The sequence below is a fragment of the Hesperophylax consimilis genome, chromosome 26, assembly GCF_061612785.1.
Source record: "Hesperophylax consimilis isolate HC1 chromosome 26, BYU_Hcon_1.0, whole genome shotgun sequence".
In the NCBI taxonomy this organism is placed as follows: Eukaryota; Metazoa; Arthropoda; class Insecta; order Trichoptera; family Limnephilidae; genus Hesperophylax; species Hesperophylax consimilis.
The window spans coordinates 13,793,051-13,816,894 of record NC_142861.1 but is presented as its reverse complement, the minus strand read 5'-3'; the positions used below and the strand labels follow the sequence as shown (position 1 = coordinate 13,816,894).

Genomic DNA, 23,844 nt, shown 5'->3' with positions numbered 1-23,844 from the left:
AGAAGAATCTACCTTTTGCTGATTGTTTTTCTTTCAGGTAATATTATATATCGTAGCATAGTGGTGTGGCCCAAGGGTCCCCGTAGATATGAAGGGTTAATCAGAAGATTATTTTATTACCCGCAACCCAAGGTTTATTATTTAATTTTTCTTGTACATGTTCGTTACTCGCCTCACTAGACAATGTATGTTCTGAGATGGTAGTGTCTTAGAGTATTAATTCACACATCTCCTTGTAACGACGTATGTTGAAGCGTAGATGACAATTTGACAAATCCACGAAACAAAACATTACTGAAACATATCTGATCCCTGCCATTTGATGTAATTAGTCACTGGCGCTGAATGTGTGATGTGAAGGGAATCTTCGTTTTACATAAATGTTTGATATTCAAATACGTCTTTGAGATGTAATTTTCTTTGTAATTCCCAAGATGCTTAGGGACATTTGGGTCGACACAGTGCGCGGTTGTTGATATACCACTCACCATCCATAAGCCGCATTCACACACTTTGCTAAGGAACGACTGTTTCGTGCTATTGACGTCACTCATGTCCATGGTTAATACCTATTTAAGTTCTGTGAAAGTTCTATTCAAATTTAGTTATTATACAAGTACAGTGAAACCAGAGGCCCGTGGTGAAAAAATAACAGAACTTCGATAGAACTTTCACAGAACATGAATTTTAACATTGAGATTTGATGAATTGTTCAAATTTTGTGAAGCAACCCGTCCTAAGTGATTTACAGACTTCCCTATTCTTTATAAAGCAGTACACCTGCCAAATTGACTGACAGATTCATCCTCAGCAATACGGTAACATTGAAATTGTAAAGGTAAATTTGAAGATACAATCAGACGAAGATCTGTTGGTATTTACATTTCTATAAATATTAGATAATATAGGTAAGCTAACGTCGTCTATGTATTACGAATAATATTTCACATAGTTCTCGCATTACTACTACACTAGAGATAGACTCGATAATTGCCTTCAATGACCAATAAATGCAGAAACAGACCTGCATCTAACTTCACATTCGACTTGAACTCTGCAGCGCTCTGTATTTTTTACTCTAGGAGGGGGAATAGAGTCGTCGCGCGTCGTGTGCTCAGATTCAATAATAAATTAGGTTGTCAAAAAGCACGTAAATCGTATGTTACGGTAATATGTGAACAGAACCTATAAACATGTATTTATTTACCTTGAGACGATTTTCTAAATTTCTCTAAACCGCAATTATGTTTCAAATGTGCGAAGTTGAGTGAAACTTTGTCTTTTAGAAGAGGGTTTTGTTCCCAAAACGATTTCTCAAATAAAAGTAACTGATTAAGTTTTCAACACTATAGATTAGTTGCAAAAAAAAGAAACCTTTGCCTGAAAATGCCTCTGCTTTAGAAAAACGTGAACGATTCAGTGAGCTGTTACTTTTCCTATAAAACTTGTTATTTTCTAATAATACGTGTTTCTCCAGGCAAAGAAAACCACATGCAGAGCCTCGACCCCCGCATGCGCTCGCTGAAGATATCCGAGGACAACGGGGGCGGCGGAGATAACGGGTCTGGCGACCAGGCGGGCGGCGACCAGCAGCAACTGCAGCAGTCCAACGGCGGCCCGCCCATGCACAACGGCAATGGGAGCATGGCCGCAGAAGAGGAGAAGGCCTTCAAGTGAGTCGCTGTCTTGTCGTTATGCCCGCCATTGACATATTCCCATACGAACAGGAAAAATCCCTTTACATCTTGTGTTACGCATTGACGTGAATAAGTCTTCTGTCAGCTCTTCTAGGAACGGACATGCAAACATGCATATTTTGAAACAAGTTTATTTCCAATCCGATATTTGAGTTTCGGGACTGGTTAATTGTATGTATGTCATCTTGTATAATTGCCCATGTCGGAGATTATTTCATGAGACAAATAAAACGTTTTCAAGAAATTAGTTTCTCCGCACGCAATTTTTTTTAAATTTTATGCGTTCATATTGAACTTTTGGTTAAATTTCGAAATTGCTGGATGACAAAAATAATTATAATGTGTTTCCATTTTCCATTGTTAAACTATTTCAGCAATGTTATTTTAATTAGTTTATTTTTCCTACATCTGTACCGTTAAACACGTCTTGATTTTGATGCTTACAAAACTTACAGCTTTTATGCAGATTTTATTGCCTTTCTTACCAAACATAGCCACATTCACTTACCTTTCCGAGCAGTTGGCTCACAGGTAAACGTTCAAATGAATATATGCATTCATAAGTGTTTGCAATTCCTGACTTTCATCCTAGCTATTATTCATTTGTGGTATAATATGAGTATTCACGTGCGAATCTTTCACGTTTCCTGGTTCATCGACTCACATCGATTCACCTGAGCGGAAGTTGCTTTTTAGACGTTCGGTTGTGTTTTAATTGGCACGCCTGCTCACAAGCCAGACCCTTATCATTATTCGACTGTATTACTAATAGTAATGTTAATCGCTTTGCATTGAATATCTCAGCTTCTCGTGTGTCGTCAAGTGGATCATTTTTTTACCCTCAATCGTAATTACCATGGCGTGTTTGGAGGTGGATTAGTTCCAATTCCTATACCGCATTAGCCCGCGTAAGACTTCACACTCAAATTTCTTTTCTGAATACAATACCTAAAAGAGTACGGGATAACTGGTTTGGGGTTTGTTTTGAGCACTCACACAGAGCGGCTCAACATAGCCCAAAAAGGAGTAGGTACTAAACACAATACTCCACTGGTCAACATAAATAAATACTCAAACAGAACAAAGCCAAAATATAGTGGTTACTCCCAGTTTGAATACATGTTTTGGACTGAAATATTCAATTCTATGCTACGAAATTATACAATACTCTACCAAATAAAAAAACCGGAAATGAATGTATTTAAAACAAAGTAAAAACAGGGCTAATAGAACAAAGTGATGATCAACTTACAAACATTATCAAGACGATGTAAAGACAACATGAACCTAAATATGTAAATTTAAAATACTACAGGCCGCCTCAGAACAGGAAACCGTAGTAAGGAGGACTATTGAAACAATTTAAACTTATACTTTATACCTTCATCATATACAAACTTTGCCATAGAAGAAACTAATAAAAAAATCTTTTTATTATATTTACGGTATTAGAACAGCAGCGTTTCTAACGACTTCACAAACGGCATGATAAAATATTCTTGTATTAAAAAAAAAATTGTAAGATAGTTAAATAATGATTAATACTCCGAAGCATTTGTTAAACTGTCCATTTTCTAGATGTGTAACTGCAGTAGAATCTAATGAATTTTGTGAGTTTGCTAAAGACTTCGTTCATTCGGTTGCTAAAGACTTCGTTCATTCGGTTGCTAAGGTACCTTAAGTGATTTTCATTCTCCAAAAAGTGACTATAAAAGAGCCGCCACTAAAATCAATACGTATTTAAAAGTTTTCGCTCTCATTTCCCGCATTCTGCCGAAACAATGTTCATTTCAATATCTCGGTACTTGTTTAGTAGGACATTTCCCGCCCCTGGGCGTGTTTAGATTGCCAATTCCCCAATGGGTGCCCTTCTGCCAGCAGTACCAGCCCTATAATAATAATATCCCATTCTGTAACTGTCTAACAACACACTGAGCCGCGCCGTGTCTGCGGAGAATTGGAAATAACCTCTTTCCTTGGGCCCTTCCGCCAGATCACTCCGGGCGAGAATAAGCACATCATGTATGCCTAATTGCTAATCTACATCACTAAACCCTCGTAAATACCCAAAAACTAAATTCTATCCGAGATTAAACATAATGATATGCTATTGTGAATTGGCGAATTTCTTATTTTGAAAAGTGTAGAATATTATTCCTTTGACATTATTTTATCTTAGGTACCCTTTCATAAGCAAAATAACTTGTTCATATACCAGTGGTTCTACCTGGGTTTTGTGTTTCTATATTTGTTATACATTATTTATAAATGTTACTCCTTTTGTGATCAAACTAACTTCTTGAATTGAAATTCCTTCATTTACCAGTTTTCTTCATTGGTTTTATTGGTTGATATTTGTGATCTTTCATTGAAAGCCTTTTAACTAGCAGGCAGTTGTATAAAATCACCTTGTTCACCATTCTATTCCACCGCTGTAATGTTACGCGTGTCCTTGCGTAAACCTTCCCGTGTCCTTGGTTTTAGAAAATATCAATATTTCTTTCGTTGCCATTAAAAAACACGTACGTATTACGACTTTTCCTTATCTTAATGGTTAATTCGATACTGGGGCTCCTAAAAAATCAAATGAGTTACTAAGTAATGAAAAATATAACACGGACTTTTTATTGAATTTAGTCGAATTGAAAATGACAACACTTAGGTAAACGTGTTAAACCTTTAGCGGTAATTGACTTTGGTGGATCATCGCGTTCCCATTTCTCGGCCCACTGCTCGTACCCATGGAATGAGTTCATAAAAGTCAAGGTTCAGTTCACTGAACGTTTGGAATATTTTTTTAGAATAATTTGGAATAATTCGAGGTGTCAAAGTGCGAGAGTACACGGCAAAATAATAATAATAAGAAAGAAAAGCGCGATACAAGATTAAAGACAGTAGCACCAAAACCTCCTAGATCTAGATCACAGGAGGTTTTGGTTGTACTCACTGTCTCACTGAGAGTGTAAATCAGACAAACATCTACAACGCGCCACATGAAGCCGACAACGTCACAAGGGTGTATTCTGTCTTCACCGCTTATTTCTTCTAAGTTTGATGCCTCAGAAGCCGATTAAGTAGTCACTTCTTGTTTTCTCCCGTAATAAATGACGCGTCATTTTCGCCGATAGAAATGTAATAGTATCCCCGGAAGAATAAAAATGTCCGTGAAGCTGTGTGCGGGGGTCTGCAAGGTCACCCCAACTTTGCCCTGTAATGACGAACGTACAAGGGTGGAGGCTTCATTTAAAATTGAAAAGCTTTGCTTATAAATATTTTGCCCTGAAGAAGAGATCGTGTGCCTTCGCTCCGCTTTTATAAAGTTTTGGTCTAATAATAATTTTATGGCTCCTTTTCGAGTTTATTGGGCTTCTAAAAACGTTATAGAATAATATTTCTAACCATCGTACATAACGTACCTTGGCATAGCTTTATTTTTAAACGAAGTCTACTCCTTAGCTTAGTGGTCAACGCTTTTGAATTAGGGTCGGGAGCTTTTTGGTTGCGGGTTCGATTTCCGCCGCATCGCAAATAAACATGGATTGTTTCATCCCATTTATGGGCGCTGAGGTCTTGTTGGTTGCGAAGTATGATATTTGTTAATAGGCCTCTGGTGGAAGAATAATTATTAAATGAATAGCTGTGAACGTCGCCCTCGTATTTAAGACATTTTTATTTAAACCCTGAAAACTATGCCGTGTTTGTATGTTCACTGTTTGTGGTCGCATTGTTGAAATTGCATAGCTATAAAAAGTTTTTATCATCGCTTGAATTATATGTTTCAACCATCTTTTGGCGCAATATTGCATTCAATTCGTTAGGCCGGTTTACCTACGCGTGCACGAGAATCGCCAATCCTCCAGATGCCATTACTTTTTGGACTACCATTTGTGTCGAAATGAAATTACTTCAGCTTATTTAATTTATTCAATTTCCCCGGTGAGATGTTTGACGTAATGCGAATAACGCAATTTATTTTACCCGTGTATGTACGTAATTATGATATGTTTGCAATTGCGAAAAATGTGCAGTAATATTTTCCTTCTTGAGTGAATTATATTTGTATTTATTATGTATGATAATTTTTACCTATATACGGATGTCGTGGCTAGACGTAAGTGTCGATCATTATCTCCTATTATATCTGGTCACACGTGAAATGTATGAATCAATATTATTAATTTGTTCCACTCAATGATAAATCATGTCGGCAGTCGTTTACGACAACATTCTACTGAGACAAAAACGCATAAGCGACATAAATAAAGAGGAGTAAAATACTTTAAAAAAAATAAGTTATTTTACACAGTAGCGTAGCGACCGTCTGAACATTTTGACCAAACGCCCAGTGTCTCTGCTGAGATATCTGTAATATACAGATACACTGAACACACCTATAGGTACGGAGGGTTATAATTTATTTTATTGCCGCCGAGAACAACATCAAATCGTTTTGCCTTTTGCGTCGTGGTTCCCACCAAAATTGCGAAATATTGGGTTACCCAATACCAACAAATGATATTTCATAATGGTACTGTTCAAATCAAACCACTAGTTAATCAACCTTTTTCTATTCTGTCTGTGATGTCTAAGTTGTTATGAAATAATATTTATTTATATAGCGCCGTTTAACTGTGGGAAATATAGTCAAGGGCGCTTCACTCATAATTTTGCATGTATTATTATAGTGTATTGTGGGATTTGATGAAATCATTAGAAGCATAATAATTATTACCCGCTTAGGTGATCCATGCCCTTGCAACATCTATAGAACTATTGTTGTTAACCCCTCCGACTTTTCGCGAACTTGAAGCTAAGATGTCTTTACCGAAATGTCAATTTCACGAAAACGTTGTGTTATTACCGCCTCACAATCAAAGCTCTATAAATGAAACATTACTGAACGGAGCCGAATAGTAAAAACTGTTTTAGAAAGGTTACAAAATAGGCTTTCAAATTGTTGTATCATAAATAAATATTAACATTTGTAAATATTTAAATTTAGAATGGAAACATGAAAAAATTGTAAAAATGACTCACCTGTAATGTTTTATGTAAAAACGATACTAAAATCACGGATAATGTAAAAAAAAAACACTTATTTCATCGTACAAATGTACAATAAACAATTCTGTCACTTCACTTTTTGACCATTTCATACAAAATATATTTTTAAAAAAATAATTAAACTTGCGAGGCGGGTCGGCACGTCAAACGGCTTTCTTGGCGTCGTTTTACGATTTGGCGGGTAAAATTTGCTTCCACTGAGTAGGTCTTTTTACGGGTTTCTATGGATAACTTTGAATAGAGATGTGAAGCTTCATTCAATACGAATATTTTACTTTTTGTTTTAGGGATGTCACTAGAAGAATAACGGAGTTATGACGATTTTTGTGGAAACACACGCGTTGACGTGTAAACACGCTTATTGTACTTGACTGCTATCGTTATTTTATCGTGTATATCTGCTTACGTTGCTGACCGGTTAAGTAAGAATCACATAACAAAGTCTGATAGCGTCCGCCCAAACGTCCAATGTGAGAAATGAAAAATCAATCTAAATATATTTTCCATCGAAGAATCGGGAATAAAAGCCACGACTTTTGTGACAACAGAGTGACACAGTGCGCGCAGTGCGCAGACTACTACTAAGCTGAACAGGCTACGAAAATACATGAAATGACCATATCAAAGTATTGTTACTAATTTATCATAGTACGCGCTTTAACCAAGTTGAGCATGAGAATGCTGGATTGCAAGGTCCATTATATAAAGAATACGAGTATAATGTCTCAATGATTCTCGCTTGTAAATAATATGTAAATACACGACAATCAGACTACGCACATTATCCTAAAATAAACTAGTCAGCCCTTTGAAACTTCCAGTGCTATAAATGAACTCCAGCAAACAATGCATGTCTTCAGTCACTACATTCTCCTGTGCTGCGTCCACCAATATAACACATGTAGCATATGCATTTAGGTAATTCAGACAGAATTAAAGTTCAACTACTCTAATTATTTATGCAAGCGAACGGGCTGCCAATGAATTAAATGACTCTTTTCGAACGTCCTTTTGTAACCTGTTTTCCTCGCATTTTATAACGTATAAATAACATTATAACTACCTGCCTACCTTTGATGTGAAAGGTACTTTCAGTATAACCCCGGTGAAAGACGAAGAAGGTATTTAAAATAATATATATGTACTTCAAATATTTGCAATTTAAGAAGAAGGAATGATCAGAATTTTGGTTTATATAAATATGATGAAATCTATCCTAACGAAGACACAGCTATCTATATTTTAAGGGTATTCCAATTGAATCGGTATTACAAAACCTATTGGTGTTGTTACTCAGTGGCGTAGTTGCTCAGGGCTCGTTTTCCACTCAAATGTAATATATACACGGACCAGTTATTAGTCAGAATGTATTCCAGTTATTCAACTTTGTAATCAAGTACAGTACAATAACTTGAAGTCTAGCCATGGTAAATTCAACAGTTTCACCACTCTCGTTCCCACTCAAAACTACAAGAAGTATCCTTTGTCCAAAACCTCTCGTCTCCTATTATTGACTCTGTTGTAGTTGTTTGCAAGTCGTATCTGGTTATTGCGTCGAGGGCCCTTTATATTCTATTCTATTCTATTTTACTGCCCTTCATAAGACATTCTCAGAACTAAAAGATTACATACTAGCGTAGACCCGTGAAAAATCACGGGATAGTATGAATTATTGACAAATCCGTTCCAATTTTGAAAATCACAGTTAAATTAATTCTCTTTTAAGTTCGAGTTGAATCTTGCGATCGTGCATAAAGATAGCCAAATATAATGAATTAATTTGCCAATAAAAATGCGCGGTGAGAAAATAAAGATAATGTTGGTAGTTCTTATTCGAAGTATGACCGGAGGAGGTAGGGTCCCATTAGCTCAGTTGGTAGAGCGGCGCATCCTATATCTTATCCCGTATCTTTTTCTGATTTTCTGTTTCAAATTTTCGTTTAAGAATCGCTAATATTGTCTTCAATAATTTAAAAAAATCGAGTTCATTAAACAAGAGTTTCACGGACAGACACACGAACCGATTTTCTTAAATAATAATGTTGAGTAATTTTTAATATTAATTAATAGGTACATTCAGTTGGTAATTCAAATTAAATCAACACTTCTTTACAATTAAATAAATTGTTTGCATTTTCCTAACTTTCCTACCAACAAATTTATGATGGGTTTAGACACCATGCTTACTCTGTATAATTTTCTTCTTCAGGCATTCTCTAAATCAATTAATTGATTCGTCCAACAGTCTATTTATTAATCTTTGCGTTTTTTTACTATCCATTTAAGAGAGTTTCATGTTCAAAGAACTATTTTTTAATCGATTATGAATTTAATCGTAATTCGATTTTAATTTTGTCGTGATAGTTTTGTTCGTTTCGTTTTTTTCTCGATAATGAAATATGCTGGCGAGTTAGTTTCTCGCGATATTTGATTGGCCTGCAGTCTGCACCGCGCACATAATCCGGTATAACGCTGAAGGAAAAGCTCTCTGCTTTGTGTTCCCGTCCTTGTGATACAGTGCAGCGCTATCCACTACTACTGTACCTATACCTGTACTATGAGCTGATAACACCGTGGATGCCGACCACTAACCGTTTCATTTAAATGTATGACTTGGAGTTTAAGATTTATTGTAAACTCCAATAATGGTAATATTGACAAAACAGAAATTGAAAGTTTGCAAACCTTCATTAATTACATTTTGTGATATTAAATTAAGCTTTTAGTTCCATAGTCTCCTTTAGTTTCATAGGCCTCCTCAAGCTGCCAGAGGTCAAACAGTATTGACGACAAGCTATCATGCACAATTGAAACAATACATAAAAATGGTATTAGCTGTATCTGTATCATCTGATGTTAATACAATATTTTGGTATGGACTTTCGATTGTTAAGGGGATTGGGGTTTGCTAACATTGTCTAGAGGATTTACTATATAGTTTCATATTTTTCTATCTTTGGGACGGTAGGTTTATGAGATGAAACATTTAAACCCAAAATATATAGGCTATCTTTAGTACATTTTAGCACTTGACTCATTTTCGACCACCAATATTTTAATTCTAAGTCAACGGTAGGTTTATTCACACGAACTGTAGGTGTAATAGTGTATGTCTTGTATGTATGATTGGATTCAGAGTGAAAAATACCCCGGTATCGTCATGTTGAGAGGGCCACAACGTTTCCCAGTTGGATTCAGGGGGCCATGGCACGATACTGACTCCGGGAAGTGGTGACACTTTATAAGGTGGCGCAAAAGGCAATCACTTTGTAGCGTCATTTTAATTTATTGGAAAGAAAACACTTATACGGGCGTATAAGGTCGGGATAGTCGAAAACATTACTCGTAATTACTGCGGATGCGTACACCGGCCGTATTACTAGCTTTCAGATTGATATCGGCTGGCCCCTTAGTATGGCGTTAGCATAGCGCCGGCAATATGAAAATTTTGTTTACCTTTTTCGCGAAGCTTGATCAATATCGATCTGCCGCGTAATAAAAATTTAAGAAAGCAGTAATACCCATTTGCAACATTATCGGAGGGATATTTCAAATCGAAATATCGATTTACCAAAGCAAATACGGGACGCATATTCAAATTGGCCGGATTTCTATACGATTAAATTTAAATTTTTTTATTTTATAAAATTTATAAAAATTACAATATTGGTCATTTTCTCAACTACCATAATAAAAAGTTGACTAAAGGCTCATGCCCGTATTATGGTAGTCGTACATGATTTATGTAAGAATAACAATAATAAAACATAACGGAAAAGGAAATTGTTATGGTAAATCAAATATTTAAAAATATATATATTATAAATATATTCTTACTATATAATAAACCGTATTAGAAATAAAAATAAAATAAAGATAAAAACTCAATAAATGATAGAGATAAAACCTTTGTTTTTAAAACAGTGTTAGGAACTCATGTATTCTTTAGAAGGCTCGCCCCCTTTCAAATAGCCAATGTTGAACAATGTATTGATGAATTAATTGACTGTATATCGGTGTTTAAGGCATTGTATATTTTAGGAGCGATGAACCAAAATTGCCGTTGAGCGAATGTAGTTCTAGTTTTCGGGAGCACGCATTGGTTAATATTTCCAACGGGTAAAGATAACAATAAAATAAACGCCCGGGTTGCCGGTATTGAAATTAAATATAAATGTACTATCCGTTGTATCCTGATAAAGAAACATTCGGTTTTGAAACATGTCGATTATTTTGATTAAATAGTGGTAAAAACAAAGTGTTTTATTTTTATTTTAAAAAAGGATTGGTTTGACACAATTGTTCCACGTTGTTGAGGAGTACATACATTTATTGGAAAATTTTTATAGCGCCGCTTTTGTGAGATATCACCTCAGGGGCGCTTTACAGTTGATGCAGGTATTACAAAAAATATTAATATTACAAAAATAAAGTGGAGTTAAGTTAAGTAAAATGAAGTACAGGAACAGGTGACACGAAGATAGAAGATGGAGACTCTGCAGCAAGAATCCTAAGTGGTGAAGAAGATGGACCAGCTGCTGCAGCGAAAGAGTCCACCGCGTCCACCAACAGTAGTACCAGCACGAGGTTCGTCATCCGTCCAGCTATGTGTCTGCTGCTGATAAAGAGCTGAGACAATATCCTTACATAGATAACATACCTTGGCAGCACCGCTGTGACGTTCGGCGAGTCCATCATTCGTCTCCATATAATCCTGTTCCTGGTGATAGTGTGAGTTAGTGGTGCATTGTGCCCGCAATAAAAAGCGACGGTCGGGATAATAAATTACTCTGGGCTTAATAGCGAAACACTTGCTAGGGCCTTCAGAGTTTTCGAGAATTCCGTTGAAAACATCTGGCGTACAGTTACCGATCCTCGTCCCAAATTCATCGCGAGCGAATTTTTAGCAAAATTTTCGATTATTCACTTTTACTGCACTCAAATCACATATTATAAAGTTAACTGTTTGTTAAGTTTATTTAAAATGTTGATTGATTGATTTTAAAAATAATTTCAAAGGGATGTTGCCTCATTTCCCTTGAAAATACTAAAAAAAACACAAAGCGGTTAGGACGCGTCCGGCTGCCACGAATTAACTATTACACACATTGTTAATGTTAGCTTTGAGAATAGCTTGTTTCTTAATCACTGCAAAAATGCCAAAGTAATACTTTTCTTTAAAGGAGGGGATAACCTAGATGTTAATAACTATCGACCTATCTCCCTTCTGAACACCATATCAAAAATAATAGAGAAATTAGCTAAAATTGATGTCTTATAAAAATATACACAATTCTCTCAACCATTCATAGTTTATTAACGTGTATTCTACTTCTGTTTACTTCCGATAGGGGGGTGATTTTTGCGCCACCTATATAAAACAAGTAGGTATCTTTCTTTCATTCTCCGGGATGCACATCATATATTTCCATCTTCAAAGCCTATAATGAAAGAGACCCTGCTAGTCACTATAAATAACTGATAATTGCATCTCTAAATAACGCCATTGTATTGTAAACCTGCAAAAAATGGAAACAATATTATTTACTTTCTGTAAATCGCACTGTGACAGAAACGACGTCCGTATCTGTCTTGGTCTGCTTAGGTATACTGCAGGCTGCAATATACAAGGCGAGGTGTGGAAGTGGCTGGTGGGATGGATGTGTGCCCTGGTCGCCTTCCTGTAGCGGCGAGCGCTGAGCGCCGGGAGACGAGACAACGGCCGCGAGAACCTGTTTTGCGACCGATGAGCGAGCGCCCCGCGCCCTCGGCTGCGATACCAAACCGTCAAATGGGAATCGCGATATTTATAACGCGCTGGACTCTGTTCCAATGCCAGAGCGTGGTCATGACCGCGGCACCGAGAATATACTTCACTTACAATATATATAGATATTTTTATATCGATTCTCTAACGTCGGTTTCGTTAAATTTGAATGCTTCGAAGAAACATCATCTCTTTATATTCGAGTAACTCATCTGATTGATTTTTTTTTCTCTCGATCTTCCACTGACAGCCTGTCTGGTTCACGAATCTATAATAATATCAAGGCTAAGAAACTTTAAAACATTTGCTAAAAAAACACATTATAAGTATTATGCATGTGTAACAAGTTTTACTACTCGACTTTGTCTTTACACCCTTTTGTGACATTTTTTTTCTTACGCACAATAATTCATGCAACAGACAATATGACGTCTTATGTAGGTTATAAATTATCATAGAATAAACAAATGAATTTTTTCTTTTATCCTAACAGAATTTTCCCTTTTTGCCAAAGCTGTCAATCCTCAACAAGGTGTCTAAGGACTGGTTATTTCACAGAATTTGAACAATTCATCTTATTTCAAAGTAGAAAGTAGAAGTTCTGTGAAGGTTCTTTTCAAGTTCTGATATTATATCACTTACTAGTTTCACAAAAATTAAATAATAACAGAACTTAATAAAACCTTCACAGAATTTGGAAATCAACTTATAAATTCGATGAATTGTTTAAATTCTGTGAAACAACTTGTCCTAAGTACTTTGATGGGTTTGTATTTTAAAACACCTGTTTGTTACTTTAGTTATCATTACATCACACCAATCAAGCCTATAATTTAATATACTTAGTTTCAACAGCTGTTGTGTTGTGACGACTAGCGCCATGGGCGTCAACTAGCGCCTGGGAACTCATTTTATCCTGGACGTATGTTGGTTTAAGTTTTCTCGGTAGATTCGACATGCATACCTACTCAAAAGTCAGATCCTACTTATTTTCGCTTCGCCTCCTTCTATTCCAATTTAGGATGAAACAGGTGATAAAAAACTTTATATTATACTTTACATAACGATTTGAATGTCTCCTAGAGTGCACTGAAATGGAGTGCATTACCGTGGTTCAACCGAAACTGACTGTGACCGAAATTTCCAACTACTCTGGGATTCCTGCTTTGACCCTCGGAAACACTCAGTATAATAATCGCACTTGAGCGAAAGGAGGCGTGATATGTTGGTTGCTTCGCTTAGCACTAAAATCCAGATCGCACATTACCTTCCTTCCACTCCCCCGACTTGCGGAGGATCTATGCAAACGGGTCGACGGCGACGTCTGCAATATGCACAATGCACATCTCTAGGCGATATAATAAGATGTCCGTTGTCTTCGGACCAGATATTTGCAGAATTAATTGCCAGTTTAATGTACACCGCTGCTTACATTCCTGTTAGAGACTACTGAGGGACACAATCGAAATATTTTTAAGAGAGAACGGCTTTTCATACAATTGGAAATTGAGGCCAAATACCCAAGCAAACTGAAATAAATTTTTCAATCCAAAGGTAAAGCAAATATCTTTTTACGTGCTACTTTATTTATTTGTGTTTTAAATTATAAAATATAGGCCACACGAATTAAATTTATAATGATTTTAGAGGCAACTTTCACTATTATTTGTGAGCTAATGATGATTATTTAAAGAAAATATTTTGCTCTTTACTATACGATGAAATCAAAAATAAAGATGTTTTAAAAAAAACCTACCTATCTCTTATGAAATTGTAATTTGTTTCCCCCGGCGACGAATCGCATCAATTTCGTCCTTCTTGAGTTGGGTAGGGATATAATTCTATTTTTGGAAGAAACTTTTCGATCGATTATGATTAGCCACCTTCTGTTTGCATTTTTATTGTGGATGATAAGTGAAGGAAATAATCGAAACATTTTTTTTTAATATACCCAATAAATTATTTTCTTGCTATACCTGAAATGGTCAAACAATCCATTTTCTAGCCCTGACACAGTGAACATCGCTGTCAACCTTTGAAAAGGGGAGGGAGGTATTGATATTTCTACTTTTCAAATCATTTTGGAATTATATTATTCGAATACATTTAATCGACTATTACGAAATGGATATCTCTATAATGCCCATCGCTGGTGTAGGCTCGCCATGCAGTTCGCGACTGACTCCCCGCAGAGAGACTTGGCGAGATTTAAATTCACCTTCTGTCTATGGTTTTCGAATAAGCGCGACGGGCAAGCTGCTGCGCTGTATTCTGCGCATTCACCTCCAGTGTTATCTGTTATTATGTTTTGGCTATTGAAATAAAATAAATAATAAGTATATAAGTTTACACGATTAATTAATGTATTTATTGATTATATATTTATTTTCTCCTGGCCTCCTGTATGGGGTTAATGTCAAACATACATTGCGTAATTTATATCGTAAACTGTGGTTCATTTTATAATATAAGTTGACTGGTCAACCGTTATAAATATATAAATGCACCGGATGTAAATAGAGCGTTAAATTCGTTTTTTGTTTAAATTGAACTGACTATCGAAACGTTTATTCCTAAGAAAGTTGTGAAATCTGGAAAATATCCACTATGGTACACGGCAGCCTTAATAAAAATAACAAACGAAAAATTAAAATTCTTTAGAAAATGGAAGCGTTATCGGAACCCCCTTGATTATCTCTCATTTTCATTGCTTCGTAAAAGGCAAAAAACAGTCGCTTCAGCAGCTTACAAAACCTACATTTCTACAATAGAATCCGGTATACAGCATTATGTTAAAAAAATATGGTCCTACGTCAATTCTCAAAGAAAATCTCCTGCCATCCCTGATCATATGAATTACGGTGAAAAAACTGCTAATGACAGTAGAGGAGTAGCCAACTTATTTTCTGAGTATTTTGGATCTGTATTTTCGAATGCTCAACCTGCACATACAAGCAATTCCAGTCTTTGCTCTAATTCAAATAGCATAATCAACTCAATCGAGATCAATGAAGACATCACATTCAAATACCTTAAGTCCATTGATATCAAAAAGGGGCCAGGGGATGATCAACTTCCAGGGATCTTCATAAATTATTGTAGTAAACAATTGACACCCCCATTTTTGTTATTTTCAAACTATCGCTATCTGAAGGAACATTTCCCGACAAGTGGAAAACAGCCTTGATTACCCCAATATATAAAAATGGCAGTAAAAATGATGTCTCGAACTATCGACCTATATCCAAATTACCAATACTAAGTAAAGTATTGGAAAAAATTGTTTATGATCAATTATATTCTACTATCTCACCCTCACTCTTAAATAATCAACACGGCTTCATGAAAAATCGCTCCACAACTTCAAATCTTGCATTTTTTACAAATTTTCTTCATGCTCAAATGGATATGCGATGCCAGGTAGATGCCATTTATACGGATTATTCTAAAGCATTTGACCGTGTTAATCATTATATTCTTTTACAAAAGTTATTAGGTCTAGGAATTCACGGTGACCTCTATAGATGGATCGCATCATACGTCAATAATCGGCACCAAATCACGGTTGTCAATGGTTTTGCATCTTGCTTAACGGAAATCGTCTCAGGTGTGCCCCAGGGGTCGCATCTTGGACCACTCTTATTTAATATTTATATAAATGACATTGGGAGCAGTCTCCCTACTAAATCTGAAGACTGAAGGTGCAATTTAGTTGATTAATTAATATATGTGTGGAGTTAATATAAAAAAAAATATGTGAAATTGCATTCCTACATCACAGTGGTTCTTGTCTGATTGATCTCAGGAGACGTCACTATAATATTAATAGTCTACCTCTTCGATGGCATAACGAACGCCGGGCAACAGTCGCAGATTTGACAGGCCGGTATCTCGAATAGCTAATAAGGAGCAGTCCATCGATATTCAACCGTGGGCGCCACCGGCACGCACACCTGTCAGTACACCTCGTCGAGTTGGAGTTGTCGAACAGGCTAATGTGATGTATCTGGGTATCGATTCTCCAATCGAGGCCGCTCGCAATCGCTGGCGAAAGTACATACATTGGTCGACATTCTCATTCTTGAGTCTCATCGAAAGTACATAATCCCATACGCCAAACGTCAAAAGTCATTCCACTCGAACGACTGGGTCGAACCACTCGTTGTTCGAATGGAATGACTTCGCTGGGAATCGAGGCCCTGATCGAACCCACAACCATTTCAATGGTCACAATGCGTCTGTCCATGATTCTATAAAAATATTGAATGATTGTTTTTGTTCATGGTTATTTTATAAAGTCAAATAATCGTCAGTAAAACGCCAGCGACATTTTATCGATTTGCCAAGGGCGGCGGACTATTCCGCAACGTGTCCCAGGAACGAAAGCGCCTTATTGAACAAGATCAAATAATCAAATTCGCAAGGCAAGCTTGGAAGTCAAGTCCTACGACGGCAGACTTAACGAGGGTAAGCGGCGGTGATTCGATCATTTGATGGCGTGTTTGTGGGTAGTAATACATGCACGTTACGTCGTTATGGAATAAATTGTCACGTTTGCCCTGAAACTGAACACCACATTTGCGAAACTCTCAACGACTTAGATGTAATATCACAAGACAATCGAACCAAGGAATATTTGCGGACAGAAATGGCACATTATTTCTAACATTAGACGTATTATGTGTTTAGCGATGTAGAATGCTATTTAAACTTCCTTAATACAAAATGGTTATATGAAATTAGGAGATAGATTTACCCGGCTTCGCCCAAGTATCAACACTTCAATAGTATCAATCTTCTTATTATGGAACGATTGTTAAATATTATTATTTTTTTATTATTTCGAAGCTCCGTGAAAAATAATCATTCACGCCAGAACAACATTTTGTGATTTTTAGTGAGATATAACATTTTCTGCTTTGTACTTGATATTACTTCATAGAATGGTTTATACGTTTTATCAGTAAATTTAGTCGTAAAATTTTAAATAAATCAAAGGTAGTGTCTTCTACCCATACACGGTGTATAACAAAATACCCTAAGGCCGTTTAGTTAAGATGAAGTCGTGCGATTATAAATCATACTCAATCTTCTCAACACATTACGTTCTCAAGATAAATTATATTTAGTTCGCAAAATGGGGTTTCCACAGTACTAATTGAAGTTCAGCAAATTTTTAATACATTTTCCAAGAGAGTATAATATTCGCATTCTTTTTGTACCTTCTCAGAACTAAAATATTATCAAAGGCCATGTTAAATTTACCGATAATGTGAGTATTGAATTGAAGCATTGTTGCCTTCATTCTGTCCGGTTCAAGTTATCGCAACTATTTGTTACGTCGCGTAGTTTGGTTGGCACTCTAATTTGACATTATATTCGTCCGTATCTCTCTATACCTCTAGAGCAGAGGTTCCCAAAGTGGTCTATATGGACCCCCAGGGGTCGATATCGGCATGCTGGGGGTCTATGTCAGGGAGAAAAAAATTAGGGGTCCACGAGATTCAAATGGGGGTACATACGAACGGACCCCCATTTACCTCAAGTCAACATTTAGAGGAGTTCCGTAAATGACACAATAGACCTAACACAAATATAATAGACTGAGAAATTACTTATTTGATATTTGTATTTTTACATTTCGTAAAGTTGTTAATTGAGGTATATAAATAGAGTCTACAATCCTTTTCTCGTCAGAAATAATATATTCAAGCAAAACATTGCACATTGGAAGCTGCGAATTTTCCTAGTTCCCCAACTTGTTTTTAAAAAACGTCCAAGTAATAATAACGCTCAACATTTAAATGCACTTCACACAGACTTCAAAACTAAGTTTGAGGACATTTTGACTATGGAAATGCAACGTTGAAGAATTGGATATCATGTGACAAGAAGAACTGACCGGAATAACCACTGACAAAGAACTTAAGGGGCAGTTCTGTAGGGCTAGCTACAGAAAGAAATTCCCGTTGCTTATCCTCCTTCATTTTCATTTGGTGTAATACCTAACAAGGGTGCCCCTGACTGCAAAATGTAAAGACAGAGCAACTATACCGCCACCCGGTTGTTGGGCAGGCAAGGGAATATTTTTACTAAAAAAATAAATTATTATCACATGGGACGATAATAGTTTTAGGAAAATTCAATATTCGGCAGGCAGAGGGGGTCTACAGAAAAAAAAATGGCAAGTGGGCTACGGGGCAAAAAAGTTTGGGAACCTCTGCTCTAGAGTCTAGAGATGGGCACTGTGACAGCCAGATGATGAATTGAGAATAATCTCTTCCTCATAACTCACAACGTACCTGCTTATCCCCAGTCTAACCAAATTTTGGGTTTAGCCTAACATTCGTTTCGACCGAAAATCGAAATATTTCTTCATTTATGATAATAATTATCTTAAGTAATAAAAATTAATGTGAATTTGTTTTAATTTCAATATTTATATTTTAATAACTGGATAACTTCTTGTTTATTTTAAATCAATAGACTCTAAAGGAAGAAAAAAGTAGTAATTATACAATTAATTAGTACGTTATAAATAATAAGTGGTCACGATTAATTATTTTAGAACAAGTCAAACTATATACCTTTTTGCAAAAACCGAACACGTCGCATGCCGTGCGGCCAGCCGGTCCTAGTACATTGACACGAGGCGACTTCCCGTCCTCACCAAGCCCGGCCCGAGAGCACGGAGAGCACGAGAGCGCCGAGCAACCGCGAGCAGAGGAAATAGTGCTAAACTCACTTCTACACTAGACCTCCGTTAATGCAGTCCGCCCACCCGATCCTCCATTCATGGCCGATGTCCATGATTCCAAACAATTAATATCGCTACTGAAATGTCACCTTCGTATGATGTGAATGCCTTAGAAATCCTGATTCGGCTTATGCAATTTAGTGCACACATTACATGCAGTACCTACAAGAAAAAGTATTTTCGTCTAGCAACGTTTAGAATAGGTCAAGTCAATATGCTAGATTCTTTAATTATATATATTGGCAGTGGTGTGATGTTCTCCCATAGATAATCTAAATGTGCTATGGTTGTACGAGTATGTAGTTGGTATTATGCAAACGACCTCATAAGAGTAGTGCGATTTCCCCGTAGACGAGTCGCACGCGCGCCGCGCCGGTCGCGCGCACCCAAAGTTTAGCCATGCCTGTCGGCCTGTTAGTTAGTCAGTAGGAGGCACGAGGAGCGAACAGCGGAGACTACCTGACCTTGGAAGCTGTTTGCGCGAAGCCTGGGTTCTCGACCCGGCCGAGGCGTGAATATCAGATTCTGTTAAGCTATTCTTGCCGGATATCTACGGCCGCAAACCAATACATAATAAATACACCGATAATACCCACTGTACTATAATTGTCATTTATCTCTAGATTTCCCTGCACGTGCCTAGTAACCCACATTGTATGAACAATATTTTGCTATTGTTTTTTTATAAATCCATCGTTTCCATTGCCATCGTTATCTTGCGAATAATTTTTTGTATGTTATCGCTAAATATGAAATAACAACCGCAAGAACTTTTATTCCATACTTAACTTTTTCGCTCTGTTGTTCGTTAACCATAATCTATTAATTTGATTTACCTAACGCGTCTAATGAAGAAAAACTGTCGACTCTCAGGGTTTGTTTGATGTAAATAATATATTATATTATGTATTTTGACCCGTTCCGTGCGTCGCGTCATGTCTCTGGGTTTGGGACGGTATCATTTAATTGCAGTATCCAGTGCTCTTTACGGCTATAAAAATTAGTACAAAGCTTTTTTAATTCGGAATAAATAAGTACAAATTATTATCATATCTAAGTACGTGTGACGGGACCGCGCCTGGTACCTATGTAATTTTTGTATATTGATTATAAGCTTGTTCATTTCTTAATAAAAGATTACAATATTTTGATATACAAAAACATTTAAATATGTGCATAACTAGATATGATTTGAGATTTTCACAACCAAAGGTATTATAGTGATTTATTTTTGAGGTATTGTGCCGTGTTGCGCTAACTCCTCGTTTAGCCAACGTTTCGGACAGCATTGCAGTGTCCATCATCAGGGTAGATGTCACACATTGATTGCAAAGCTGTCCGAAACGTTGAGGCGAGGGCGGTTGGTACTTATCTTCAATATTCATGGAATTTGTCACTTTTATAGTATCGTTTGATCCATCCAACCTTTCGCGAACCTTCGCAGTTAATTCTGTCCAACTTCGCCCCTCCAATTGCCCCTCCCCATACATTATAAATATTTCCAAATGGGAAAGGTTTCCTGCCCAAATCAATAAAATAAATGTGCGTGTTTTGTTATAGTAATAATTTAATACCAATTATTGTGGCTAGTGATCCAAGCTTTCATAAAAACCTCAGTCGGAATTTAACGGCTGTCTGACCACTCCGCTCAACTCCGCTCGCGCTCGTGCTTCGCCAAATGCCAAATAAACCAACTCGATAATACCTACAACATACAAGCTTTGTGGCTAAATGACGCCTCTCGGTCCGCTTTATTCAGATCGGTACGATGAGCTTGCATCTGTATTTAAAATTGCACAATCGGAGTGGTCAAGGTAACGAGAAATGCTACAAGATAATCAAAATCATAACTTCATAATAAAAAAAAACATCGACCGTATTGAAATTGTGTAGGTACATAAGGAAATAGGGGATGAGTCAAAAATAAGCTTTAAATTAGTAGGTATACTCAACCTTTTGCACTTCCCGTCATTTCATCTCCACTTCACTTGTCACTTGTCCTGCAAATCATTACCCATAATGTAATGTTGTCAATAGACATTCGTAACCGTGTCTTTACATGCGTAATACCGTTTTAATGTCACCTTGTGGCCTCCGCCGGTTTGAACGAACAATCTTCAGACAGCTTTATTTTCTTGCTGAAATAATGGTTGCCCATAGACCTAGACGTTTTAACACCGAGATAAAAAATCCTCTATACTTACATTTGACTGTATTTAAATGTTTAATACCGAGGTAATTACGACATTCGGCATGTATGTAGATTTTTTTTAATGTAATTTATAAGAAATCACAAATATTTGTTCTTTGTTTTGAGCAGTTTTCATTCATCTTGTGGAGATATAATTTCGTGATTACCTGTTGTACCTACCCGAGATGGAATAAAATCGTCCGTTTTACGTCGAGCTCAGGCACCGCGGATTAGCAGATGGTTCTCAAAGTCAGAAGCGGTTTCTTGTGTTGTGGGGGAACTCGAGAACTTTTACGTACAATATTAAATATTCCGGTCTCGTGAGGAATAAAGAGAAAGGGAAGTGTGCCGATTCGATTACCGAAAGTGATTCAGGGAAAACTTCCGACAAGTTTGATTGATGAGATGGGTCGGGGTTCGTACTTTCGTAGTCCCTACTGCCGACTACCGACCGCCACATCTACTACTCAACTGCCACCTGCCAGGAGATCCTGAGAAGGAGGATCGTATCGTACTGTTTATGGTGGCAGGATTAGATTGTGTAAACTGACAATGTTTTGAGTGCTTCTGTCACGTAACGTTTAAATGTGACTGAAGGGACGAAAGCAATATGGTAACAAGACTAGCAACAAAATTGCGGCCTAGGCAACGGGTCCGAGGCATGGTATCGAATTTACAAACAATTCGTATGTATTTTTATGTGAAATGTGGAAAGAAACAAATGGGTACACGGAGAAAAATTATTACTGCTGATTTATTAAAATCCTGTTAAAACGTGATGGCAAAATATCAGTAAATTCAGAATATATCGGAACACTTGTTCTGGCAGCTGCGCTTACCCTAATAAATATGATGACGAAATGCAAAAATATTATAAACGTGTTCCGACATCCTCAACACATTCGTGATTCACTGATAGTTTTTTAGGAAATCTATCAATTCATTCGTTTAAGACCTGCAGTTTTTTGTTTCTGCAGCAGTTTTCAACCGGAATACGAATAATTTGACCAGATTTTCAATAAATTAGCAATATTTTAAAACAGTAAGTTTTCTACTTGTAGAAGCATTCTCGCGTATGTTTAGTGGGAAATAAATTATTAATGTTATTTATTACGCAAATGCTTCTACCACCGTATTGGAGGGTCTAGATTCGTTTAATGTTAAATGTAGCTTCGTTTAATACGCGAGTCCTTGCGAGAGCCTTGAAGCAGAAACCATCTGTTACTTATGCCAGGGCGGGAAAGTGATTGGACACCTCCAATGGTACAAATGCGAAGGTGCGCAAACGAGAGACTAATTTTAGTTGGCAGACTTTTATTTGAATTTGTGTTCATTTTGGAATAGTTTTACTGTCGCCGCAACTAAAGTCTCTCGTCTGCGGGCAGAGTGTGCCTTATACCTTATATCACCACGAATAATAATAAATAATGATATTTGGATTATTGCTATAGCGTCGTTTTTGTGCAAAATCACCCCAGGGGCGCTGTACAAATATATATAATATAGGTAATAGGCATAAAAATCGCTTGGCAGACGAAGGTCAGAAACGGTCTATTTGTTGTATTGTGTTCATACATTTCTAATGAAAAATACGTTTTTTTAGTAGTTTACGCTTATATTTTTTATAAAGTACTTCACAATTTTATTTTAATAGTACTCGAGGGAAACGATAGGAATAAAACGAAATATGTTAACCGATTCGCCGTAAAGATTAATCGAAAATAGTGATTTCATGTTAAGCCTCGCCTTTAGCGTATAACAAAAAAAATATTTGCAAATAGAGCAGGTAAAAAAATATTTTCTTATTCTACGTTCGCTGTAAACTGAGGCCCCAGGATTTAGCCTCTTCGCCACTGATGTAAAACTGATTTCCCTCCAAGAACAACAAATCCACTGATCCATTGGCTGTTCACTACTGGTTGAAGACTCCCAAAGCTACTATCAACCTTTTGCTCCGCGTTCCATGGTCGGCGCTACCTCGTGTCACAGTTATTTGCTAATCTAATCGATCCAGCGGGGTTTTGGGCGGCCTTGGACCCCTCGGTTCCTCTGGTAATACTCCTGGACGCCTCAGGATGACGAGATTTGTTCGTTGTAGGTCCTATGAGCATTGCCGCAAACTTTTCAGGTTACTTTAGTTTGCATCTTCATCCACCCGTTCCTTTCCGATTTCTTCGGATGATGCCTGGCAAACAAACACCTTTCCATCCATGACCCCTCGTTATGTTAGTTTTAAGTTGTGCCCATCTTAGTACGGTAAACTGTTAGTATGCAAAACAACTCTTGGAGTAATTGGCCAGTTAATCATATCCGTTGATAAAATGCCAATGCATTATTGCATTGCATGCACTAACACTAACAAGCTCTT

General features: G+C 36.9%; 1 protein-coding gene across 8 annotated transcripts in view; it reads left to right on the top strand.

Moving 5' to 3' along the window:
• The window catches only part of pum (pumilio), a 419,525-nt gene that overhangs the window by 121,848 nt on the left and 273,833 nt on the right, over positions 1-23,844 (top strand). For all 8 annotated transcript variants that reach the window (XM_089647469.1, XM_089647470.1, XM_089647474.1 and 5 more), the window contains one exon: positions 1,478-1,673. In XM_089647469.1, the coding sequence (XP_089503595.1) occupies positions 1,478-1,673 (196 nt within the window). The remainder of the gene's footprint in view (positions 1-1,477; positions 1,674-23,844) is intronic.